Source organism: Hibiscus syriacus, unplaced genomic scaffold (genome assembly GCF_006381635.1).
Source record: "Hibiscus syriacus cultivar Baekdansim isolate YM2019G1 unplaced genomic scaffold, ASM638163v2 tig00110162_pilon, whole genome shotgun sequence".
NCBI lineage: Eukaryota > Viridiplantae > Streptophyta > Magnoliopsida > Malvales > Malvaceae > Hibiscus > Hibiscus syriacus.
The window spans coordinates 636,425-662,174 of record NW_024062609.1 but is presented as its reverse complement, the minus strand read 5'-3'; the positions used below and the strand labels follow the sequence as shown (position 1 = coordinate 662,174).

Sequence of the window (25,750 nt, the reverse complement as noted above, 5' to 3'; positions counted from 1 at the left end):
ATGGAAGGTTGCAGCTTCAACAAACAAAACGATATTCTCACGTGGCTGGACAATGTAAAAGCCACTTGCAAAACCTCCACGTCGGAGAAGGAAAGCAGCAGCGCGTCAATTATCAGACATAATCCCCGTCTCGATCGAAAGCCCCAAAAGTATTGAATCCAATCACAGCTCTCAAACCGCTAGGAAACGACACGTGGTACTCATGGAGATGACATCATCGGCGTAGGTTAGATTTTTGGTGTTAATAGAAGCCATTAAAATTCAGAATACGATCAGTTCCCAGGCAAAGAAAAAAGAAGTAGAAAAAGAACAAAAGCAGATGAGAGAGATTTAAATTATTTCTCGTTTTTTCCATATTCACTTCAATCATTAGTTTCTGAGTTTTTTGGGGGTAGATTTTGTTGCAGGGAATTATTTGAAACCTCCTCTCCTTTTATGTTTTTTCTTTTTCTTTTTCCCGAAGGAGTCTTTCCCCACCCTCTGTCTCCTCTCAGACGAGAAGAAGGAATTTCAAATTTCAGTTGGTAGAAGAATGCATTTCGTTGATAAGATTTCAACTCGAATCCTCCACTGTCTTATGTTGATTTTGATTTCCATTTGAGATCAACAGAGATTTACTTTTTTTTCCTGGAATATTTTTTCTTCTACAATTGAACTGTCAATGCCTGTGAAGAACGTGATCGTATAATCGTGGTCCATATTCTCACTCACGACACGACTTCACTATTAGATCATTTTGAATATTCCAGAACAAATTAGCGACTTATGCCACCGATACCGTTGAAGGTGGATTATCTCTACTTCCTCTAAACTGAATTATCTGATTACTTAATTAGCCTCTTTTTTGTGTGAAAAAAAAACAGGGCTATTGAAGCTGCAAAAGGATGTAAGATCGTGTGAATACCGGGATGTGCAAGTGATGTGTAGGGATGGGTATGGGTCGGGTTTTGGGTCCACCCGACCCGAGAAGTAGAGTACCTCCACCTGTAACCCGACCCGATGAAATTATAATTTCACCCGATCCGATAGACAATTACAAAAATCCGATCTGACCCGACCCGACCTGATTTAATTTTTTATTTATTAAAACCCACGCTTGGTTAGTGCAGTTTTCATGGTTTAGTGTTTATTGCATGAATCTCGGTGCATAGCACATGCTCACCACCTTCAGTTATTTTTCTTTTGATTTTCAGCTTTATCTCCCGTTTTAGGTATATTGGTGGGTCCATCTTTTTTTGTTTGATTCATTAAATGAAGGTGTTGGTTTCAAAGGTGCCAACCCATAAATCTTGGTGAACAAAACCAAATAAACTTGGACCACTGATAGGGAATTTTAAAAATTCGGGAGAACTACTATTCTCACGAAACACAAGAAAATGGAATTTTGAAAGTTGCCGGGTAGGAATAGTCAAAGTAAAAAAAAATTAATAATAATTATATATTAACTATTCGGGTCGGGTCAAGTAGGATTATTTTAACCCTAAACCCAACTCCAACCCAACTCTGAATATTTTAATATAAAATCCAACCCGATCCGAATCTAAATTTTTTTTAAAAAAAAATCTGACTTAATCAGATCGGGTCGGATCGAGTTAGAACCCATCGGATTCAAGTTCCATGCCCATCCCTAGATGTGGGAGATGCTGAGAAGATCCGAGTTTGGAATTGGAGAATCTCCCAACAGATGCAAAAAGTGACCATTGAAAAGATGCTTTGAATCGCAATGGACTAGGAAACCTCCTTTTCCTCGTCGCGGCTTCTGACCACGGTCCTTTGCATTCCTGGTTCCATTTTTGTTCTCTTTTTCATCCTATATGCTACTCCCTGGTAGCTAGGTTTTATGTCTCGTAAGAATCCCAACCACAATATAACTGAGGGATTGAGGAGGGAATGGTTTTATGGGATTGCTCCCCTTCCTTTTTTTTCTTTTAAACATCAAATCATTTGTATATATCAGCTGCTTACCAGGTCCTATATCTCCATGTTCTATCTCGTACTCTAATAAATATTCGGTAAATGTGCTAATAATCTATATAAATGATTTGGTATTAGGTTGATGATGAATCTTGCTGGCCTTATTTGTTTATAAAAAATACAATATAAAACTTTCATCTCCTCAAAATTTGGGTTTGATCTCGAATTTGAGTTTAAATCGAATTTGAGTTGGAACTTAAATCGAATTTGAGTTGTTTCAATCGAACTAAATCTGAATGTTTTGAGTTCTAAGTTTTTTTTAACTTGAATCAAACTTTAACTCGGTAAATTTTTGAATTCTGCTTTTGCTAACTTTATTGGGATCCACCATCATATATAACCATAAGAATAAATTTAAATAATCAAACGTTAAACCTCTTGATTTATAATTTAATATTAATATTTTCATATATAACGTTAAGATAAATATCAAGAGAAGTTCGAAGGAGACAAAAATATAAAAAGGAAAAGAAAGAGAAAAGAAGAGTTAATTCGAAAGATATAAATCATATTTGATAATTTTATTTTCACTTTAGAATGGGTGAATAGTTATTCTTATTCTTACCCTCCTTTATTTTTTTCACTTTAAAAATCACAGTGAAATGTCCCAAGACTAATTTTGATAGTAGTTGTAACTTAAAAAGATTGTGATAATGAACTTAACCTTAAAATTCCATCTATTTATAATGTTTAAGACCAAATAAGTCTTGAAATGAAATATTCAATCCGATGTAGGGTTAGTTCAATACCTCCTAGGATGTTCATGGCATCCATTTTGAGTAGCTTTTTTTTACTCCTCGGCTGCTGCTTGACCATCCTGCGTACAAGTGAAGTTATTACCAAATGCTTGCTGACTGCCGGCCGGCCGCCATGATCAGTTTTAGCTTTGAGCCTTTGAGTTATAACTTACAATACCACCTCTCAATAACTAGTTAATTACTTGTAGCTTTATCACTTAATTTTCACGTATGCTCATCACCTCCACCTTCCGCACAGTCCACCGAATGACGTAAAGGGTTGTTTTAAGATGGACCGTCACTATTATTCTCTCTCTCTCCTGAGCTTTAATGGTTGGTACTGTATCATTTAATGGAGTGCGGGGGAATCGGACTCCGTGCATAAGCAACAACCCCTTTGCAGTTCTAATTTTCTTCCCTTGTTTTCATTATGATCGATTATTGTGATTCCATGTCTGAGAAAGCAAACGAAACGTGGGGCGTGTAACAGCAAAAACAAAGTGCAATTGGCAGTTGGCACAAAATAAATGCTAAAGGGTACCGGAGTTAAGAAAGAACGTGGACAACGGCTCGCTTTCCCACCCATAATTTATTTTTGCAGCATTGAAAGTCTTCATTCATTTTCCCTCAATGACACTGTTCTGGCCTCTCCCTGCAATAACAACGGCAATTACTCCCTTCTCTGCATCCCTACAGCCAAGAGAGACCAGACAATGAAACTCACATGCTTTCTTTTATTATTCACATACCCATTTAAAGCATTTATTTATTACTATATTTTTTTATATCTTACACTACAATTTCAAAGGCATGGCTGGGCCGCTATTAGGCACTAGACAATAATCACTAAGCCACCCACTTCACCTCCTTATCTCCACGGGTTTTCTGGTCGACTTTCAAGTTTCTCAAATCTGGGGTGACGAAAGCTGCTTGCTCTTTTATTTTTTTTCTTCTTTAAATTATATTTTGGTAACTGGAAAAGAGAGATCCATCATCCGTGAACTGAAATGTGTTGCTGCATATAAAGGGTGTAATTGGAGAAATCAACTCTTTGTTTGGAGAACTCACCATCTGCCATTATGAAGTTCCCTGAGATTTGGGTTTTCTTCTTTGTGGTTGGGGCAGCCTTGGTTGCCCTTACCTTCTCCAGCAGCTCCTCCGTTCCTGGTAAATGTTGTAACTCGTACTCTTCTATTTTTCCTCGACTAAACATAATTCATTTCTCCTTCTAAGAGCAATTCCCCCCATAACTAGACCAATGGTAATTGCTGCATTGCGATCTGTGTGAGTATTATAGCAAAATGCATGGTTTCTTAACAACTTAACCTTCTAATATTAGTTACCGCTGAAGAATACTAATTTGCATGAAAACTGAAAAGTCACTTAAACCGTATTTTTTTATGTTCTGTATCTGTTAATGATCCGACTAATATTATGAATTAAACTTTAGGATAAACTACACTAAATACTTATAAATTTTAGGTAGTGTATTGTACATTTCAATTACACACTGATACTTTATTTTAGGGTAAAATACGTGTTTAGTATCTAAACTATCAATTTTAGTCCGTTTTAGTATTTAGACTTTCATTTTTTTCAAAATCATACCTAAAGATTAGTTTTTGTTTCATTTTAGTACCCGTTCAAAACTTAACGTTAAGTTCTGAAAATTTAAGTACTAAAACGGACCAAAACTTATAGTTTAGGTACTAAACGCGTTAAGTTTTTAATGGTGGGTACTAAAATGAAAAGAAAATAAATGTTAGGTGTGGTTTTGAAAAAACTAAAAGTTTAGGTATTAAAATGGGTCAAAATTGATAGTTTAGCTAATAAATTTATAACTTACCCTTGATTTTAACTTCAATTATATTATTCGATTGTTAAAATCAAAATGATATGATGACATGGAAAAGACATTATCGTTTTGTCGACATCATTACATGAGGGAAAGATATGTTCATGTCATCATACCATTAAATTTTAACAACCTGATATATAATTGAAGTAAAAACTAAAATTTGAGCAATTGAAAGTTCGGTAATATAAAAGTTACACCTCATAAAGTTAAAGTGAAGTAATATTTGTTCCTTAAAGTACAGCTTTTGTGACTGCACATGGCTTGTTATTTGAAGAATTAAATGACCTCACTACATCCTATTTCTTGTTATACAAGTTTTGCGTCAATTTTCTTAAATTCGTTACTCTCAAACTGTCTTTAACCCTCACTCTCGTCTATTACAGATATTTTGTTTTCGTTCTTTGGGTTGTTGCCTTGCTGGCGGTAGGTTAAAGCAATTATTTATTGGTTTATTTCAATGATATTTATAACTAGTTGATCCACTCGTAGGCTATGCTTGTCCCATATCTAAATCAAGCCAATAAAATGATGTAGCTTAGAACCCAAGGGTTTGACCCGAGGTTGAGGGCAATGCATTTCAAACCAATGGCTCGGGTTTAACTTTTAAGTGTGGGTGCGTTCAGAAAATGTAGCTTAAAATTGCAGAGTTGCATGTCAATGTCAATTCACGTGGTTCAAGTAATGCTTTCACTAACTTGATGATCAGAATTTATCTTCTTCTTTTCTTAGCCAGAGATCAAATGTTTATTGCTAAAGTTTATGAATTGTGTTGGTAAATATGGTACAAGAATAGCAGAAACCAAAGACATATCAATGTAAGAATCATTAATAATCACATGTAAGAAGATTTTTAAATGTCATCCCAGGTATGGAGTTTTTGCAACATGGCGGTGGTACGAGGGTGACGGGAACGAGTAGGAAGCTGAAGGTATGCATTCACTACATGCATGCCACAACCTGCTAAGAGAAGCCTTTTTCCTTTAGAATTTTGAGACGTTTTCTCATCTGAAATTGCAGGGGATCGGCAATGAAAAACAGAACAATGTGGATATGGAAGATTACCATCCCATTGATCCAGTTCCAAGCTCAAAGGCATCTATAAAACCTGGTCCTATTGAGCATGGTACTCCTCTTATTCCATATATCCCCAAACCCTCACCTCCTGACAATTCCAAGATTGGTGGTTCCACTTAAAGTCATTACTATCAGCTGAAGAACGTGGCTACGTAATACCATCTGTGTTATCTAATCTTGTACACTCGATAACTTATAGTTGCCTATGTATATGCAGCTTAAGTTTATGTATTTGTTAGGTTTTGGCCTTGTATCGTTAATGTCATTTCCATTTTGTTGAATTAACTAGCATATCTACTATCACAGCTGCTATTTTGATGAATATAAAAATTGTCTTACGTACTGGGGTTGAGCTACGGGAAACTATCAGAATACAAGCAAAGAACATGGACAGGAAACAATCATGGTGGACCTACTTAGCCGAAGGCCAAGGCTCATAGGGTGACCAAATCAACAGCACTCAGAAAACTAACGAAACTGGAATTCTTTATATCACCGACCAGCTAATACAAAAAGCGACTGCATTCATTTAGTCCCTTTCTTTTTGATTAGCTAGGCCTAGTGGAAAGAATATATCATCTCATAATCACCAAAGCAATGGGACCGCAAAAAACTCATTTATCTTGGCCATTGTATCAGCTACCATGTGATCGAGTTTTAAAACATTACTTGAACAAGGATTAATTCCTCCGACTGCAATGACATTTTCGATCTCCAGCTTTGACTCCAATTTCAACTTACTGTTCATCTCTGGCCGCCTATAGTTGTTAGGCTGATGTCAGATTTCTGACCAAATAGATTAAACTCTACCCGATCATTTTCAAAACTGGCTACTCAATTCATGTTGATAGACTTCTCATCCAGCTCCTTTACCGCAAACAAAACTGTTTTTACTCAAAAAAAAATGTTTTTGCTTAACTGGTTTACTTCTAGTAAACGAGGGTGCTGTAGGAACCAATGTTACCTAATTCGCCCCCAACCCCACGAATCTCACTTGAATTCGTTAGTTCCCATTTGAGGTTAGTTCGCATGTCAAGTCGTTAAGGAAGAGAAAGAAGCATCAAAATGCCTGTACCATGCACAATCCATGTACTAACATAGGGAAGAAGATAAACTTAAGTTGCAATGTTGCACAACTCTTCTTTCAATTAAGCAATGGAAGGATAAAGTCCATTTCTAATTTATAAAATGAATCGATCATCTCAAATAATCCCACCTAAAGAATCACATCTCAAAATACGTTTCAACAATCAAAAGAACCACAAACGGTGAAACTAGCGAATTGTGATCCAAAACGAACCGCGGATTAGGTAACGCTGGGAGGAACTGTTAAACTCTCTTTATTGGAGTGCTTAATCATGGAGAGAAAACCAATGGGGATAACTTTAATACCAATGATTGAAGGCTTGTTTTTCTTTTTTTTTTCTTGATTAATGAAGGCTTGTTTTTCATGTGTTAAAAATGCTTCTGTGCGTCTGCTGCAAGCAATAGCTTCAGTAAGCAAAGATATGATATCATATGGTGACAACAGGCAATGTGATATGTATGAAATTGGAATTTCATGTTGAAACTGTAATCATTGGAATTTGGTTGTCATCCGTCTACACTTTGCCAAGTGAAAAGTCTAAAAACTCTGCCATGTTATCCATATGGTTTAATAGCCTTTTCTTTTCTTTTCTTTCTCTCATCTTTGTAGGGTTACTTAATGCATGCACGATTCAGAATTCACTCAGCTTTTTGATATCTTATTGATAGTTTTATCACTGTCCAGCCCCAGATAACAGGCCTACCAATCTACCACAAAAGCTTTAAACACCTACCCAGATGGAATAAATTTGTCAGGAAACATTAGAGGATTAAAACAAAACGTTCCTCGATTTACCATGGTTAACAAACATGATTATCCTTTTCCAGATAAGAATTGGAATAATGTGGAAGATTTCATTATCTGTTGACAGTAACAATACAAAAGAGAGGTGTAGGATTTGGAGGAAAGAGATGGAAAATTGCTTTTTATGGGGATGGTCCTTTGATGGAATTTAATGGAAGCTTGTGTTGGTGTCTAGAAATATTGTGATTATGATTTTGTAGCATTTTTGGAATTTTAGCTCCCCTTCTTTTCTCTCTGTGTAGTTCGTCGAATCAAATTTGTTCATGACAGATTCTTTGAGTGATACGTACTAAAAAGCGTACAGCAAAGACAAATGATTAAACAACACATGCACACACGCACCCCTAATTAAATTATCAATCAAATATATGACTATGATTCATAGTCCCAGTATGTGTTAAAAGCTTAATGGTTAAAAATAATGATTTGTCGGTAACGTTAATGGTCATTATTAGGTAGCGGTAGGGATATAGTACAAAGAGTAAAGAATAATTAAGGTATGCCCATCGTCCACAGATGAACCAAACCTAACTTTTTTTTCCAGCTAATAATAGCCTCTAATTTTACATATTTGGAATTAAGGTTAAAGTTGGGTGGAGTTAGAACAAGTCCTAGAAGCTATTTCAATAGTCTTTTTGGGCAATACTGGTAATCCATGAAAATAGAGAAAGCCATGCAAAAGATGAAAATAATTACTTACGTGTGAATATGGTATCTAAATATAGCATCTTAACCTGCATGAAATATTATGTTCAGACTCTTAGATAAATCTCTATCTTTTTTATTACAAAAAAAAGTGAGTTTTAGAGGAAGCAATTTATTTTTATGAATAAATTAAATCTATTACAAGATATGATCTAAATATTTAATTAACTTAAATTTTGAATTTGATTTTTAGATGATTTTTCTTTTCTCTTCTTTTTCCTATAAAACCTAAATATAAATTTTAAGAGAAATAATTTATTTTTTATTGTATAGATTAAATCACGTGTAAATTTGATACCAAATTTTCAGTTCAAAAAAAATATTAAGAAAAAGAAAAAAAGATAAATATTAAGACTTACAAATTCAATGTAGCAATGATTTACAGAGAGAGGTGAAAAAATAAAAAATAATTGTAGGAAATTTGAAAATAAGAAGAAGACAAAAGACAAATATGCATATTTACCAATACACGTAGTAAACGAATTGTAGGGCTAAAAAATTAAAATAGTTGTTGAAAAAATGTTAATTTATGAATAGTTTTCAATTATGTATGAATGTATCTTTACTAATTAAGTAATTATTGTAGTAAGTGAAGTTTATTTATGAATAATTTTAAATTATGTAAAAAATATGTTTTATTTATCATGTTTATATTATGTTTTATTTATCGACTTTATAATACTAAACTATTTGATTTAAACAAGCATTACAAGCATTAACTTCTACATTACATTAGAAGTGAAAGAAGTTGTGGCTTGATTATGATACTCGACAGATGTTAAGTTCAGTTCTTCAATCCTTCATTTTTTCTCTTGTTTCCTTCCATAAATAGTTCTAGTTCTTGAAGTTCATATTTTATATTATAAGACATGTATCCTAATTTAGTGTTTGAAGTGGAAGGAGTTGCGACTTGTTTATGATACTCGACAAATAGGTTAATGTTACTCATTGAATTGGTAATGTATGTGTCAATTTGTTCAAACTGTAGAATCACTATGAAGATATCCCATTGATGAATGTTGTGGAACCACATAGGTGGCAAATCTGAAGTGTAGTGAAGATAGTGTTGAATATTGATTAGCTTTAATCGTGTTTGAAAATTTCGCCATCAAATCAAAAAGTTAAATTTTTTTTATCGAATGAGATGATAAAAGATTTCCCTTCACAATAAATTGTTGCCTAAATTATTATCATGATAAACTTAAAAATAAAAACTTGAACAATGATATTGGGTGAAGATGTGATTTGAGATTTTTTATATTACTTATATAGAGATGACTATATATAAACATAATAATTATAAACTCGTAATCACAAAATGACGAGTTACATAACAATAATTTCTTATAATTATTTAGATTTTTTAATACTTATACTACATTATATTACACATTACAAACATTTAACTCCTATGATTTTCAAAGTCAATTATAATATTTTTTCATTTTTCCAAAAAATAATAAAAATAACCCTTAACATTTTCACTGCATGTGCATATTCATCTCTCATCCTTAACAATTGCTAAAACTAAGGGAATTTTAGATATCGTTGTCATAGCGATTTTTTTTATAATGTTCAAATTGGCCTTGGTTCTTCGTATCATGCATTGGAGGGTGATTTTCTAACATTTTATTATCCTTCCGAAACATCCCCTCTAAATGCAACAATCATATTCCTAATGCATATGTTGCCTCCATTTTTCTCATCGTAGATGTTTCCTTCAAAGTCTCACACCCAATATCAACATTGACATAATATTTTGAAAAACACTCTAATATACATTCCCTATGTAGTGCACCAAGATTTTTCAAAAGAACAACTTCTCGTAAGGACAAGAATTTAAAACAAAGATTTTGAAAATACTGACCTCGACTTTGCAACCAAACAAAAATCTCAACAAGTTTAGCAAAGATTTAAGAAATCTCCAATATTATTCCCGACATCGCATCCTAAAATCTTATATAAGATTTCATTTGGGAGATTAGAAAAGCAAATATTAGATGATGTATTGATAGTAAGTTTGGAGATGAGGACCACGATATATATATATATATATATAAACACTTATCACCTTTAATCAAATTCTGATTTGAGGTGATAGATCACTAAAAAGAAAAGGACACGAGTAGTTAAGATTCTCTATCATTTGAAATTATTATTGTAGCGAATAAGATTTTTCTTTCAATATAAAATAAGTTCTGATTAAGGTGATATATTATTGAAAAGAAAATGACTTGAATAGTTAAGATTCATTTCCATTTGAATTTATTATTGTATAAGAAATCTTTTTCCATTCAATATGAAATAAGTTCTTATTTGAGGTGATATATCATTGAAAAGAAAGAAATTGAATAGTTAAGATTCTCTGTCATTTGAAATTATTATTGTGAATGATAAGATTTTTCATTCAATATGAAATAAGTTCTTATTTGAATTGATAATTCACTGAAAAGAAAATAACGTAAATAGTTAAGATTCTTTATCACTTGAAATTATTATTTGAAATTATTATTGTACTTGAAAAGATTGTTTATTCAGTATGAAATAAGTTCTAATTTAAGGTTATATATCACTGAAAATAAAAATGTTATGAATAGTTAAGACTCTATCATTTAAAATTATTATTGTATCGGATAAGATTTTTCATTCAATATGAAATAAGTTCTGATTTGAAGTGATAATTCACTGAAAAGAAAATGATGTGAATAGTTGAGATTATCTGTCATTTGAAATTATTGTTCTACCGAAAAAGATTTTTCATTCAATATGAAATAAATTTTTTATTTGAGATGATATATCACTGAAAAGAAATAATGTGAATAGTTAAGATTCTCTATCATTTTTAAATATTACTATAGGATTTTATAAATTGACTTATATTCCATGAGAAAAACTTATACTTTTAGACTTTATTTAATCTACAAAAAATTATTTGAAACAATGACCATTAAATTATTCATAGTTGTACATTACAATGATGAAATTTTACAAACTAACGTTGGTTTTGTGTTTAAGTCGCACATGCCTGTTAAAATGATGTTCTCTACAGATGTATCTTATCGCCAAATGAAAAACAAAATTGAAAAAAACTTGAAGATTTTGTTTCATGTTTGAGTTATTGACACCTAGTCTCATCAAGTCTAATCAAGTATAAAACAATTCAACTTGATGTGATGACGATGTTGCTATTATGGTTGGACTATAACAATCAACAAATAATGACAGGATCGAGATTTATGCTGAAATTACAAATGCATCAAATGTTTCGACCTCATCAACAGTTGCACCGAAAATAGAAGAACTAGAAACATGTATACTACATAGAAATGGTGCAGATGATAATATTGTTAGATGATTCGGTGAAAGCCTTGTTGAGTTTAGCGAGGACGATGAAATTGTTGTTCCATTAATAGAAGAAGACGACACACCAATACTTTATGATTCTAATATATTTGAGGCTGCTTCTAAAGGACAAAGTTTGGATATTGAGTCTGATGTATGAGAGGATATGTTTCACAGGGTTATGGATTACAAAATGCTTCAAAAGTTTACGCCCAAACACCAACACAACCTCAACCCCCAAATAACTCTAAACGATTTACATCGGTATCATCATGCAGTTGTAATGCATGACATTAATTACGATGCTATGAGAAATCTTGAAATCTATGATATACCAAAGATATGTGCTGCCTACAGGGGTTATTCAAACGATGGATCAACGAAGTTGGTGATTAGTTCCCAGATTGAAACTAAAAAGAATGCACAATTTGCAATTAAGGAGTATTGCATCAAAGTTCATCTTTAATTCTATGTCGCAGAGTCTGATCAAAAAATATACTTTGCAATGTATATACACCATGATGTCGGGTGTAATTGGAGGATACAAGTTTCATACTTACAATGAATGATGTTGTGGGAAGTCACAAGGTTTAATGGTCAACATGCATGTACAATGAGCTCATTGACACAGGACCAAAATCATTTAGATTCAGATGTTATGTTCTCGTATGTCAAGCTTTTGGTCGAAAAAAATCAAGGAATACTTGTTTTAGTGTTAGTAGCATCCATCACATTTGGATATGTTATGCCTTACTACAAGTCATGGATGGCTAAAAAGAAAGCAATGAAATTAATGTATGGTCATTTAGATCAGTCATATATTGAGCTATCACCTCTATTACAAGCAATGAAATCTTTCATCATTGGAATCATTGTAAGATCTTATACGCTTCCTGCGACCACGCTTCACAGAGAAATTGTCTCTGGAAAAAAGAGTTTTTGATGGCTTGTTTTGGGCTTTCAAGTCATCTATTGGAGTGTTCTGAGTTTGCAAACAAATGGTTCAAGTCGATATGACTTTTCTATATGGAGTATACAAACACATCCTGATGATAGTTGTTGTATAAGATAGTGACAAAAAAAATTTCCCCATTCCCTTAGCCATTGTTAAGAATGAATCAGAGGAAAGTAGAAATTTTTTCTTTTCCATTTGCGTTTCCATGTTGTCACTCAAGATAGAGTTTGACTTATATTAGACCGTTCGCCTGGTTTGTTAGCGATAATTTCTAGACTGAAAGTAGATTTACACCTCCCACTCATATCTGATATTGTATACATCATATTGTCTCTAATCCTATGAAGAGGTTTAAGAACAAAATGATCAAAAAAGATATTATCAACATATGTAAGTAATACATTATTTTTCATTAATTATTTATGCTTAATTTATGTTCTTCATTTTGTATTCTTAAATCTAATTTTTTTTCTGGGTTTGTTTTACTACAATCATATTCCATGCACGGCTAGAACTGAGAAGATACGAAGAAGTTTATAACTTTGTAACTGAAATCCCTAGTGAAAGATGATCACAAGCATATGATAATCAGGAACGACATTACGACCATATGACAACCAACCTTGCCAATATAAACTTAGTGCTTAAAGGGACTCGACATCTCTCGATAACAAGTATTGTTAGGGAGACTTACTTTAGGTTGAGTAAAGTTTAGGCAGACAAAAGTGTATAAATAAATATTATGATCAACAAAGGGATAAATTGGTCTTCAGATTTGGAGAAGGCAATAAAAAATAAACATATGCAATATCAATGTTTGTTTATAATTTTTCCAGACTTGATTTTGATTACGTTGCCCAAGCCCTTGTTCGACCACATAAGGGGGCAATTCTGCCATATGCATTAATAATCTAAATAGAAAATGGTGTGGTTACATTTGATTTCAAGCTTTTAGATTATCATACGCTCATGTTGTCACTGCATGTCTATACGTTAATGTTGACCTATAACCTTATGCTGATGAGTGTTATAGCTTGCACACAATGTGTAACATAAACAGTTGTGAGTTTAAGTATCTCCCAAACGATTCTTATTGATCAACACAACTATTTTTGAAGAATGGTTACCAAACCTAGAATCGCATAAGAAGTTGAATGGCCGACCATAATCTAGCCGAATTCATACTGATATGGATGATCCTCAAAGAGAGCAAGATCTATCAAAGTTTTGTGGACACTGTAGAGGTGAATGACACAACAGAAAGTATTTTCTGCATTTTCCTAAATATCGACCTGGACGATAATGCATGTTTTTATTTGTACTATTTTTAACTGTGTTTATGTGATTCTCTAAATTTTTATCTTTCACTCCATTTTTTATTGTACTTTTTTATGTGTATTTATGTATTTTCAACGTTAATATTTTCAACTTCCACTTTTATCATACATAATTTAAAATTATTCATAAATAACTTTACTTACTACAATAATTAATTAATTAGTAAAAAGAATTTCATACATATATTTAGACTATAAAAATTAATATTTTTTTCATATATTATTTTATTTTTTTTCACCACTCTCTAAAATTCGTTTACTTGATCGAATTGGTAATTCTTCATATTTGTCTTATGTCTTATTTTTATTTTGCTCAAATTTCATACTATTATTTTTATTCTTTCTTATCCCTCTCTATAAGTCATTTATTACGTCGGATTGATAAGTCTTTGTACTTTTTTTTCTTCTTCTCGATTTTCATCGGCTTCTTATTCTTTTCCTCAACTTTTCTCCTATGTTTTTCTCTCTCAACTATCGACATTAATGCATGCTCTACCCACTCCTCATCTGAAAATGAGCTTGAATTTGAATCATCGTTATCGGAGTCGTAAAACCCATATACATTGTTCGCCAAATCATACCCAAATTGTTCCAACTGATTCGTGATTTGATTTTTTCCACTTTTCACACAAACACAATCAACTCACTCCTATTTATATATAAAAAAAACCAATATTACCGATGAAGCTCGTCACGCTCATATGACAAGTTCCAATGAAATTTAAAAATATTTTGCTCGTTGCCCAATGTTCAAGTAACGATTATACATCTAAAATTTAAAAGGAACTCGTCACACCCACAAGACGAGTCCCATTTAAAAAATAAATTTAATTTTTTTTAATAAAAATATACTATTTATTTTATAAAAGATAATATACTTTAATAGAACTCGTCATGTCCACGAATTCCTTAAAAAATATTAAATAATTTGAATCTACGGAATCCACATACATGAAATTATTTAAAAATAATTTTTAAATAAATTCATCGTGTGAACATGACGAATTTATTAAATATTGTAACATTTACCCGTAGATTCTAAAATAAATTTAAAATTTACTTATTGAATCAAATAAATAATCCATTTAAATTATTGGTTAAATTTTACTTTTAAATAACAGTTATGCAATAATAATAATTCAACGTCCTCTTAAAAGAATTTAAATTCGAGCGTGGTTAGCATTAGCGTAACGTCCATATGAATATTTCAGTCTCTCATCTACTTTCACTTTTCCTAAAATTATCCCACAACTACTAACCTCCACGTGTCTTTATTTTCCAATATCACAATCATCTACAGACGTTGCCACTTGCCACTCCTCTACGCGAGTGCAGTTCCCCCCCAACCCCCCAAACTGTGTCGCCAGTACACTCCTCTCCCTTCAAGTTTGAAAAGCGATGTAAAGGAAAAAAGACGAGCACAACGTTATGCACTCAAATTTCGCCTAAACTGCTCACACCCTTCTCACTATCTCGCTTTTCCTCTTACGCTCTCGTTATTGGCTAACGGTCATTCAGTGTTTCTGCTCCTTTTGTTTTCTAATTAACTTTGAACTCTGATTTCCTTGTTTTGGATGTGAGATTTTCTGGAGGGTTTATACTTTATAGGGTTTTCGAGTGACTGAATTTATGAATCACTGAGATTGTGGGGATTAAATTTTGTGTGTACGCAATGGTAGCTACAGTGTCCGCAGCGGTAAACCCCAAACAGCGTGGCGGAGGGCCACAGCCATACGGCCAACACCAAAACCCATCACGGCCTCCTTTATTGCCTTCCGACCCCGACAATGCTATTGCTCCCCGCCGTCACAAGTTCCGTGAGGTCACTTCTCGTTATTTGTCCACGCCGTCATCCTCAAATTCCTCAATGTCATCGTCTTCTTCTTCAGCGGCTTCTACCAAGCGGTGCCCGTCGCCGTTTGTTTCGAAGTCAACAACTCCATCGACTATCAAGCGGTCGCAATCGGTGGAGCGGAGGCAGGTGACGACGCCGCGGCCTAACAATTCTATGAATTTGAGAAATAGTGACGGTAACAATAACGGCGAATTATCCGCTGTTCAGAAGTTGCTCTTCACTTCGACGAGAAGCTTATCTGTTTCGTTTCAGGGAGATTCATTTTCCTATCAGTTTACCAAAGCTAAACCAGCTCCATCTCCAGGCGCGGCAAGGAAAGGCGCTCCGGAGAAGAGAAAGCCAACACCAATCACACCGACACCGGATAGAGGAATAGATCAAACGGGGAATTCATACATGGAGCGGTTGCCGGCCGGCTTTAGAAAATTGAATTCAATGAGTCGAATCGTCGATGGCGCCGACGAGAAGAGGAGGTTAAACGGATCTGTTAACGGCAATGTAGTTAGGGCACTACAAAATGCCATGATTGACACTAGAGATTCAACATGTGTTACAGCCGTTGGATCCGAGGCTCAATTTGATTCTGTGGCTTCGGATACTGAAAGTGTTTCTGCTGGTAGTGCAGGAGCTCCTGAAAGTTCTTCTAACGGCTATGAAGACGTTAAGCGTGGGCCTCGGGGGATAATAGTTCCGGCCCGGTTTTTGCAAGAGGCAAATAGTCGGTTACGCCGTGCCGGTCCTCTCTCGCCGGTTTCTAAGAAAATTACAACTCACTCTAAGATACATGCACCAGACAAGTTCGGTATTGATAGTCCTTCGTCGTCTCCTAAAGGTGTAGTGAACAGCAGAGGACAGTTATCTCCGATTCGTGGATCAGTTCGGCCTGCATCGCCTAGTAAGCTTGGTGTGTCCTCTCCTGCGAGGGGAATGAGCCCCTCTAGAGTGCGGAATGGATCCGCTTGTAATTTGGTAAATACTCCGTCAATTTTGAGCTTTGCTGGTGACGTTCTTAAGATGGGCAAGATTGGGGAAAATAAGGTTTCGGATTCTCATTTGTTGAGGCTACTTCATAATAGGCTGTTGCAATGGCGTTTTACCAATGCTAGTGCATATGCTGCTGTGTCTTCTCAGACCTCTAATGCAGAGGTATGGCTGAATTGCTCCCATATTGCATTTTACAATGATATTTGCCAGTTTTGCATTATGTATTGTTACATCTTTGCTAGGATTTCACCCTTAAAATTTAGATTCTATGATATGAACGGACAAATAGAGTTATTGGTAAAACTGGAACTCCCAAGGTCACTTTCTGCTTGAGAAGGCTTCGCACTCCAGCTTTTTGGTTATTCTATCGATTGATTATAATTTCTATCATGTGGTAGATGTAACTTTGTCATTGCTTTCAAGCATCACGTGATAGTTGTTTTGTGGGTTAAAACGATTCTGATGAAGCTGATGTTTTGGTGAAGGGCTGCATTGTTTACATGTAAACAGGGTTTCCATTATAAATTCTCCCAAGTTTTTCTTCCCCTGTAAACAGCTTGTTCCATTACAAATTCTTACTTCATCTGTTTAAAAAGATATCTAAATGCAATTCTTTAATAAGTGAAAATGGATGTCGATACTAGAATGGAAAGAGGGAAATTAAACTGTAGGCCTACTCTGCATTTCAAGGGCACCTGAGAGACACTGAGTTCAGTAGGTTGTGATTTCAAATTAAGAACAGAAGTTAAAAGGGCTAAATGTCTGAGAGGAGAGAATGGCTTATTACTTGCCGATCTTGCTTTAAGGAATGAGTTAGAGGCCATTCATTATGTTTGGAACAATCTGATCAAAATAGAGGCAAGCATAATTTTCGTTCTATGTGCCATAGAAACAGCATGGTTCAAAGATTTTAGTCTGACAAAGGAGAAACAGGGAGAAATAATAGTTGCATTCACTATATCTGGAACAGTCTGATCAAATTAAAGGCAAGCAGGTTTTCCAAACTCTATGTGCCATAGAAATAGAAATGGTTGAATGAATTTATTGAGAAAAACGAAGCAGGGGAAATAGGAGTTTGCTTCAGATTTTTTATTTTTCAATAGTTGATGTGATTAACATTTGTTTTAATTATTGTTTTGCGTTGTGTTTGTAAGGAGCTTGGTTTAACTATCTTATTGTTTCTGAGGTTACTTGCATCAGTTAAAATCTGATGAGAAATCCTTTTGTTTTATTGTGTTATTGCAACAGAAAAATCTTTATAGCACATGGATAACTACCTCAAAACTTCAAGAATCTGTTAGAGCCAAAAGAACCGAGTTGCAGTTGCTTAGGAAAAAATTGAAGCTGATTTCCATCCTGAAGGGGCAAGTAAGAACCATGTCTCCATTGTGGAATTGTACCTTGTTAATTTGATTATTTTGCTCATCTTAAACTTGATTATCCTAGTTTCTCATTCTCTACCTCTTCTGTTAGAATTCAAACTGCATCTCTCTCTATCCTGCTCTATCTCTTGCCATCTCTCTTCCCCCTTCCCATTTCCTCTCATCCTTTTATCTTACTTTCAAGTTGCTCCTTATCTGAAAAAACCTTTTACATATTCGTGTCAACTAAAATTGCATGTTTCAATTCATGTATTTACTCTCTCTTTTTATGAATGAGTTCAGATGATGCTTTTGGATGAATGGGATGTCCTGGACCATGATTATTGCAGTTCATTGTCTGCGGCTACTGAAGCTTTGATGGCTAGCACACTCCGCCTTCCAATTGTTGCTGGAGCAAGGGTAATTTTCATCTTGGGAATTTGTCAATTTTGTTCAAGCTGTGGTATTTCATGTATTAGCCTTTTTGGTCTTTAAAGAAACATCTTGGCTGGTTATTCATTTGTACAGGCTGATGTCCCAAATTTGAAGGATGTTATATGTTCAGCGGTTGACATAATGCAGGGAATTTCATCCTCCATGTGCTCATTGTTCTCCAAGGTAATTCTTTCTCAGTTTCTCTCATCCTTAGGCTCCGTTTCCTCTTTCACCCTTCCCACTTTCTTTTTCATATTAAAATTTGAATTTTTCCATTGTCCCCTCGTTTATATGCAGAGTGCAAACTTTATCTTTTCCTAATGTCCTGATACACTGTTTGTATGGTTAGAACTGCATGTATCCATGTGTCCAGAAGTTTTCATGTTCCATAGTGTGAAAGCTGTTGGGAAATAAACCAAGTAACAAGTAATTTCCCTATAGTCAGATTAGTGAGAATACGAAATAAAAGCGGAAAAATAATACCCGAAATTGATAACGGAGTTCAGCCAATTGTGCTTACGTCTTCGGACTGCTGCAGATCTTTTACTAAGAGAGAAAAATTACAGGTGTTTACAAAACACTCACTACTCACAAGAAAACTCTCTAGTATTGGGAGAAAGAAATGATTTTTGGGATGGTTTTGAAGCTAAATGAGCTAGGGTATTTATAGTTGAAACTTAAAGACTTAATCTTGTAAATACCCTAAAGCCTAGGGATTAATTGTGATTATCCCATTATCATTTTTCAACAAACATCTACCAAACTTTGAAAAACTATTTTCCAAAAAAACATTTACCAAACTTTGAAAACCATTTTCAAAGAAACATTTACCAAACTTTGAAAACCAAACTTTGAAAACCATTTTTTCAAAGTTGGTTACCAAACTTGAAAATCATTTTAATAATTTCAACAATCTCCCACTTGAAGACTGATTTTAATCTGTCTTTACACCTCGATCAATGCAACAGCTTTTCTAGTCTTGTTACTCTAGCATGTCAACTGAAGTTGAACACAACTTCAGTTTGTCTGTAGTCACCGTCTTTGTCAACATGTCTGCCGGATTTTGAGCTCCACTGATCTTTTCAAGTTTCAAAATCCCATCTTCCAGAAGAGACCGGATAAAATGATATCGCAATTGTATGTGCTTTGTCCTAGAATGAAAAGACGGATTCTTTGCTAGATGTATAGCACTTTGACTGTCGCAATACAAGACATTGTTTTCTTGTTTCTTGCCTAACTCTTCCAAGAAACTTTGGAGCCAAACCATCTTTTTGCTAGCTTCCGTAACAGCGATATATTCTGCTTCAGTTGTGGAGAGAGCAACTATCTTCTGTAGTTGAGAAACCCAACTCACTGCGGTTCCTCCTAGAGTATAGACATACCTTGTAGTGCTCCTTTTGATGTCAACATTTCCGGCTAAGTCAGCATTTACATAGCCTGTCAGTATCGTATCTCCACCTTTGAAACAAAGTGTTTTGTTTGTGGTACTCCGCAGATATCTGAGGATCCATTTGACTGTTTCCCAGTGCCTTGCCCGGATTATTCATGTGCTTGCTAACAGCTCCCACTGCTTGAGCAATATCTGGTCTGGTACAAACCATGGCATACATCAGACTTCCAATTGCTGAGGCATACGGCACCTTCACCATGTGTGCACGTTCTTCCTCCGTCTTTGGTGACTGTTCTTTGGAGAGTCTGAAATGAACACCTAAAGGTGTACTTACTGGTTTAGCATCTTGCATGTTGAACCTGGAGAGTACTTTGTTGATGTACACAGCCTGTGATAATATCAAAGTCCCCGACTTTGTGTCTCTCTTGATCCTCATCTCAAGAATCTACTTTGCAGCGCCCAGATCTTTCATAACAAACTGCTTTGACAATTTTTGCTTCAAGTTTATAATCTCTTGCATGTCTGAGCCTGCAACGAGCATGTCATCAACGTACAACAATAAAATAATGAAGCTATTGTCGAACCTCTTGATGTAGCAACAATGATCTGCTTGACATCTGGTAAAACCACTGTTACTCATGAAACTATCGAACTTCTTGTACCACTGTCTAGGAGCTTGTTTTAAACCATACAAGCTCTTCTTCAACCTGCATACCAGGTTTTTCTTGCTACCTCTATGAAGCCTTCTGGCTGCCTCATATAGATTTCTTCCTCCAAATCACCATGAAGGAAAGCTGTCTTTACATCTAACTGCTCAAGATGTAAATTCTCTGCAGCTACAATTTTCAACACCAGTCTGATTGTAGATAGCTTCACGACTGGAGAGAAAATTTCATTGTAATCAATACCTTCTTTTTGTTGAAAACCTTTGACAACCAATCTTGTTTTATAGCGTTTGTTCCCATCGTGCTCTTCTTTGATCCTGTAAATCCACTTGTTATAGAGCGCTTTCTTGCCTGGTGGTAATTCAGCTAATTCCCATGTCTGATTTGACATAAGCGAGTCCATCTCATCTTTTATGGAAGACTCCCACTTGACTGAATCATCCACTTGCATTGCTTCATCATGACACTCTGGTTCACCATTGTCAGTCAGCAACAAGTAGTGCAAAGAAGGAGAATACCGTTGGGTTGATTTAGGAATTCTGGAGGAGCGTCTCAGTTCTGGTGTGCCTGGTTCTTCCTCTTGAACTGCTTCAGGACTGATCTGAACATCATTTCCAGAAATCTCCTCGAACTCAGCAAATTCATTTGTTTCAGCTTCGATATTACTTGATTCTGCGGTTGACCTGTCTTTGTACATCACATATTCATTGAAAATGACGTCTCTGCTTCTAATGATCTTCCGATTTTCGTAGTCTCAAAACCGGTAACCAAACTCATCACCACCGTAACCAACAAATACGCATTTGTTGGACTTGGCATCAAATTTACTTCTTTCAGCAGAGTTTATGTGTACATAAGAAATACAACCAAACACTCTTAAGTGTGAAATGTTTATTTCTTTCTTGCTCCAAGCTTCCTCTGGTATTCCGCCATCCAAAGGAACTGAGGGCCCACGGTTGATCAGGTAAGCTGCAGTGTTGATAGCTTCAACCCATAGAAATTTGGGCAATCCGGTATGTATCCTCATGCTTCTGGCACGTTCATTCAGAGTTCTATTCATGCGCTCTGCTACGCCATTCTGCTGCGGTATTATGGAAACTGTTGTCTCCATTTTGATCCCATTGTTTGCGCAGAAATCTCTGAATCTACTATCTCTGTATTCTCTTCCATTGTCAGACCTCAACCGCTTGACTTTTAAACCAGTCTCATTTTCCACCATGGCTTTCCATTTTCTGAAGGTATCGAAGACTTCTGATTTCTTCTTCAGAAAATAAACCCACACCTTCCTTGTTGAATCATCGATGAAGGTGACATAATATAGTGAGCCTGCAAGAGATGAAACTGGGGATGATCCCCATACATCAGTATGAACCAATTCTAACCTTTCTGCCTTGGGTGTCTTGCCAATCTTTGCAAAACTGACTTTCTTTTGTTTGCCAAAGATGCAATCATTGCATAGTCCGACATCTACATTCTTTAGATCCGACAGCTTCCCTTTTGATAGAAGTATCTTTATTCCTTTCTCGCTCATATGGCCAAGCCTTTGGTGTCATATGTTTGATTTTCCATCAACATCTGCTACTGCAATGATATTCTCTAAATTTGAGGTTACATCCTGAAAAGGTTGTACTGTATCCTTTTCCATCAAGCTGTCATACAGAAATCAAATTTCTTTTGAGACCAGGAATATGTCTCACTCCTGTCAGCTTCCAGGTGGTCTGATTTGGCAGCTTTAATCGGATGTCTCATTTTCCGACGATCTTCAAGGTTTCATCATCAGCAAGATGAACCTTCCCAAAATCACCACTGACATAGTTCTTCATGATTTCTTGGCATGGCGTGGAGTGGAAAGATGCCCCTGAATCCAAAATCTATGATTCAATCGGACTGTTGACGCTTAAAATCATAGCATCACCTGTCTCCTCCGTCATGTTGGCAGATTCCTGTGCGTCGGTATTTTTCTTCGGTGCTCGGTAATCTCTTTTGAAGTGACCCTTCTTGCCGCAATTATAACAGGTAAAATCTTTATTTCCTGTTCTTGATTTTCCCCTTCTGGATTTCGATCTGCCACGATTTGAATTTCTTTCTGAAGTTCTCCCTCTGGACTCCGTGTGCAAGGCTGAGGAGGTTGATGCTTCACCCGATTCTCTCCGTCGAATTTCTTCGCTCAGTACCAGATCCCGAACATCGTCGAATTTTAATTTGTTGTTTCCCGACGAACTGCTGACTGCTGTAACAGTAGCATTCTAACTGTCTGGTAAAGATGATAAGAGAATTAAAGCTCGAACTTCATCATCAAATTCAATATTCACTGAACTCAACTGGGTTGTGATTGTGTTGAGTTCATTTAGGTGTTGTGCCACCGATGCCCTTTCCGTCATCCGCAAATTACATAATCGCCTCATCAAATGAACTTTGTTTGAGGCCGATGGCTTCTCATACATACTGGAGAGAGCCGTCATAAGACCCGCCGTGGTCTTTTCCTTTGCTATGTTGAAAGCAACATTGCGAGATAACGTCAGTCGGATAACTCCGAGGGCTTGTCTGTCGAGAACAGCCCAGTCTTCATTCTTCATGCCCTCCGGTTGTTTTCCTGAGAGGGGTTGATATAGATTTTTCTGGTATAGAAAATCTTCAATTTGCATCTTCTAAAATCCAAAGTTCGCACCATCGAACTTTTCAATTTTCACATTCCCTTCGTCTGCAACCATCGCTCCCACTCGAATCTGGCTTCGTTTGGATCGTTTCTGACAATTTCTGCTAACCGCCGTGTATTAGAACACATCCGTCGACAAACTCGTATCGCCGACCGAATTTCACTATTCACAAAATTCACTATTCACGTTAATAGTAACCCGAATAGTAATCCCGTAAAAATTGACAAAATTCACAACCAAAATCTCTGATACCAGTTGTTGGGAAATAAACCAAGTAACAAGTAATTTTCCTATAGTCAGATTAGTGAGAATACAAAATAAAAGCAGAAAAATAATACCCGAAATTGATAACGGAGTTCAGCCAATTGTGCTTACGTCTCCGGACTGCTGCAGATCTTTTACTAAGAGAGAAAAATTACAGGTGTTTACAAAACACTCACTACTCACAAGAAAGCTCTCTAGTATTGGGAGAAAGAAATGATTTTTGGGATGGTTTTGAAGCTAAATGAGCTAGAGTATTTATAGTTGAAACTTAAGGACTTAATCTTGTAAATACCTTAAAGCCTAGGGATTAATTGTGATTATCCCATTATCATTTTTCACCAAACTTTGAAAAACTATTTTTCAAAGAAACATTTACCAAACTTTGAAAACCATTTTCAAAGAAACATTTACCAAACTTTGAAAACCATTTTTTCAAAGTTGGTTACCAAACTTGAAAACCATTTTAATAATTTCAACAAAAGCTTGATCATTTTACAAGCATAAGTGCCTTAGAGTGCATGTACCCATGTGTTGAGAAGTTTTCATGTTCCAAGGTGAAAGATTGATCATTTTATAAGCGTAAGCGCCTTAGAGTGCATGTACCCATGTGTCGAGAAGTTTTCATGTTCCAGTGTGAAAGATTGATCATTTGATAAGCATAAGCACCTTAGAGTTTGCGTAAGTTACGACTGTAGCTGCTATGAAATTCTTTACTGTCCTCAAAGGGTGGTCATATTGATTTGATGTTAGTTTTAGCGGCTTGTTTTCTTAAGCAGTTCTACAAGTATTAAAAATGGCACAGGTTGATTAGTTATGCATCTTGCTTTAGGTTAAGGATGAAAATGAAACTTACCATTTAAATTTGGATGACAATGATAAACTATAAGCTTCACTTTAATGACAATGGGATATTCCCTTGGTTTTTTTTTTTAGCAATTTTAGTTTGTGATTTTATACTTTTATCTAATTTTATTTATTTTTTTGGTTGATAGGTTGCTGAAGTCAAGTCCTTGGTGGGAGAACTTGGAAATGCAAGTGGAAATGAGATTGCTTTACTTGAGCATTGCCAAGTACTTGTATCAACAATTTCAGCCATGCAGGTGAAAGAATGTAGCCTCAGAACACACATTTTACAACTAAATCAATTACCTTCCAGCATGACTACGGAATTGTACAGCTCATGTGATTGTCATTGCCTTTCCTCTAATAACTAACATAGCATCAACCACCATTCCCTCCTAATCCGAATTTTGGCTTAAATATAAGAAGGCTGCTCTTGAACTACAATCAAATAATCATCTAAGCCCTTTGTGCCTCAAAACATCTGTTTTCACCCAATTAAACCCTTTTTAACACTAATTTTTTAGTGTTTTTAACGGATGAAAGTGCTTGGATGATTTACATATTTTAGTCTCGGGGATCTTTTTATATCCAGGCCCTGAATTTATGGTTCCAAGGGTTTATGGTTTATTTAATGTGTAAATGGTGCTTCCAGTTTTAATCTAAGGTTCTTGTGTTTCTATATTTGTTCGCTTTAATATAATGAATTTGATTTAGTATACAGAGTGAAAAATACATACACTTTCAACCGTCCTTAATGGTTTTGTTTTGGTAAATGAAGGATTAAAAAAGCATAATATAATACTTGAAGCCTGATAAAGAACAAATATAATTTTCAGAAATTGCTCAAGGCCATAGTCCCAGCACGAATCTGCACTATTTAATCCTTTTAATCTTCATTTCATTCTAATTTATTTGGATTTTAAATAGGTTCTCTCATAACAATTTTAATCAATATATTAAATAATAATATTTTAAAATATCAATATATAGAAGAAAAAAAAATCTAGTAGTAAACATAATCCGCATCCTAGATTTGGTTGAGAGAGAGATACAATCAAATCAACACTCTTTTATCTCAAAAAGAAAAAAAGAAAGAAAACGTCTGAACCATTAAAACCAACAATAGTTGATAACGCTGGGCAACAATTTTACAAAGGAAATGCTTTCTAGTGACGTGTAAATGAGTGGAGATTTCCAATAAAGAAAGAAAGATGAATTTGTGTGATCCACAGCATATGCAATAGACGCGGCGAAACGATTGTGGAAGAATAATGGTTGCTTTTATAGCTAATTATATTTGTAGTCCCTTTCCCATCAATGAAAAAGAAAAGATGGGTTATGCCGTGGAACCCACTTCCAATGGAGGAGTTTGGGTGGCGCAGTGGGCGGGGGGCACCACCCCACTATTCTTTTTCCCTCTTTA

At 35.2% G+C, this 25,750-nt stretch overlaps 2 protein-coding genes and 1 long non-coding RNA gene across 3 annotated transcripts; 2 read left to right on the top strand and 1 right to left on the bottom strand.

Annotated features, from left to right (window-relative positions):
• Positions 1–3,488: 3,488 nt before the first annotated feature.
• On the top strand, positions 3,489–5,825 carry LOC120216609. Its single transcript, XM_039213972.1, has 3 exons — positions 3,489–3,878; positions 5,436–5,497; positions 5,587–5,825. Exons 1-3 carry the CDS (start codon positions 3,791–3,793, stop codon positions 5,761–5,763), a joined length of 327 nt encoding a protein of 108 aa, XP_039069903.1. The 5' UTR covers positions 3,489–3,790; the 3' UTR covers positions 5,764–5,825.
• An 897-nt stretch (positions 5,826–6,722) lies between these two features.
• Positions 6,723–14,643, bottom strand: LOC120216621. The gene is made up of 3 exons (XR_005525068.1): positions 14,633–14,643; positions 13,966–13,970; positions 6,723–6,844 (listed from the first exon to the last, which is right to left on the bottom strand). It is a non-coding gene; the product is annotated as an uncharacterized LOC120216621 (long non-coding RNA).
• A 657-nt stretch (positions 14,644–15,300) lies between these two features.
• On the top strand, positions 15,301–24,922 carry LOC120216605 (QWRF motif-containing protein 2-like). The gene is made up of 5 exons (XM_039213969.1): positions 15,301–16,874; positions 17,961–18,080; positions 18,377–18,493; positions 18,602–18,691; positions 24,477–24,922. Exons 1-5 carry the CDS (start codon positions 15,546–15,548, stop codon positions 24,696–24,698), a joined length of 1,878 nt encoding a protein of 625 aa, XP_039069900.1. The 5' UTR covers positions 15,301–15,545; the 3' UTR covers positions 24,699–24,922.
• The last annotated feature ends 828 nt before the right edge of the window (positions 24,923–25,750 follow it).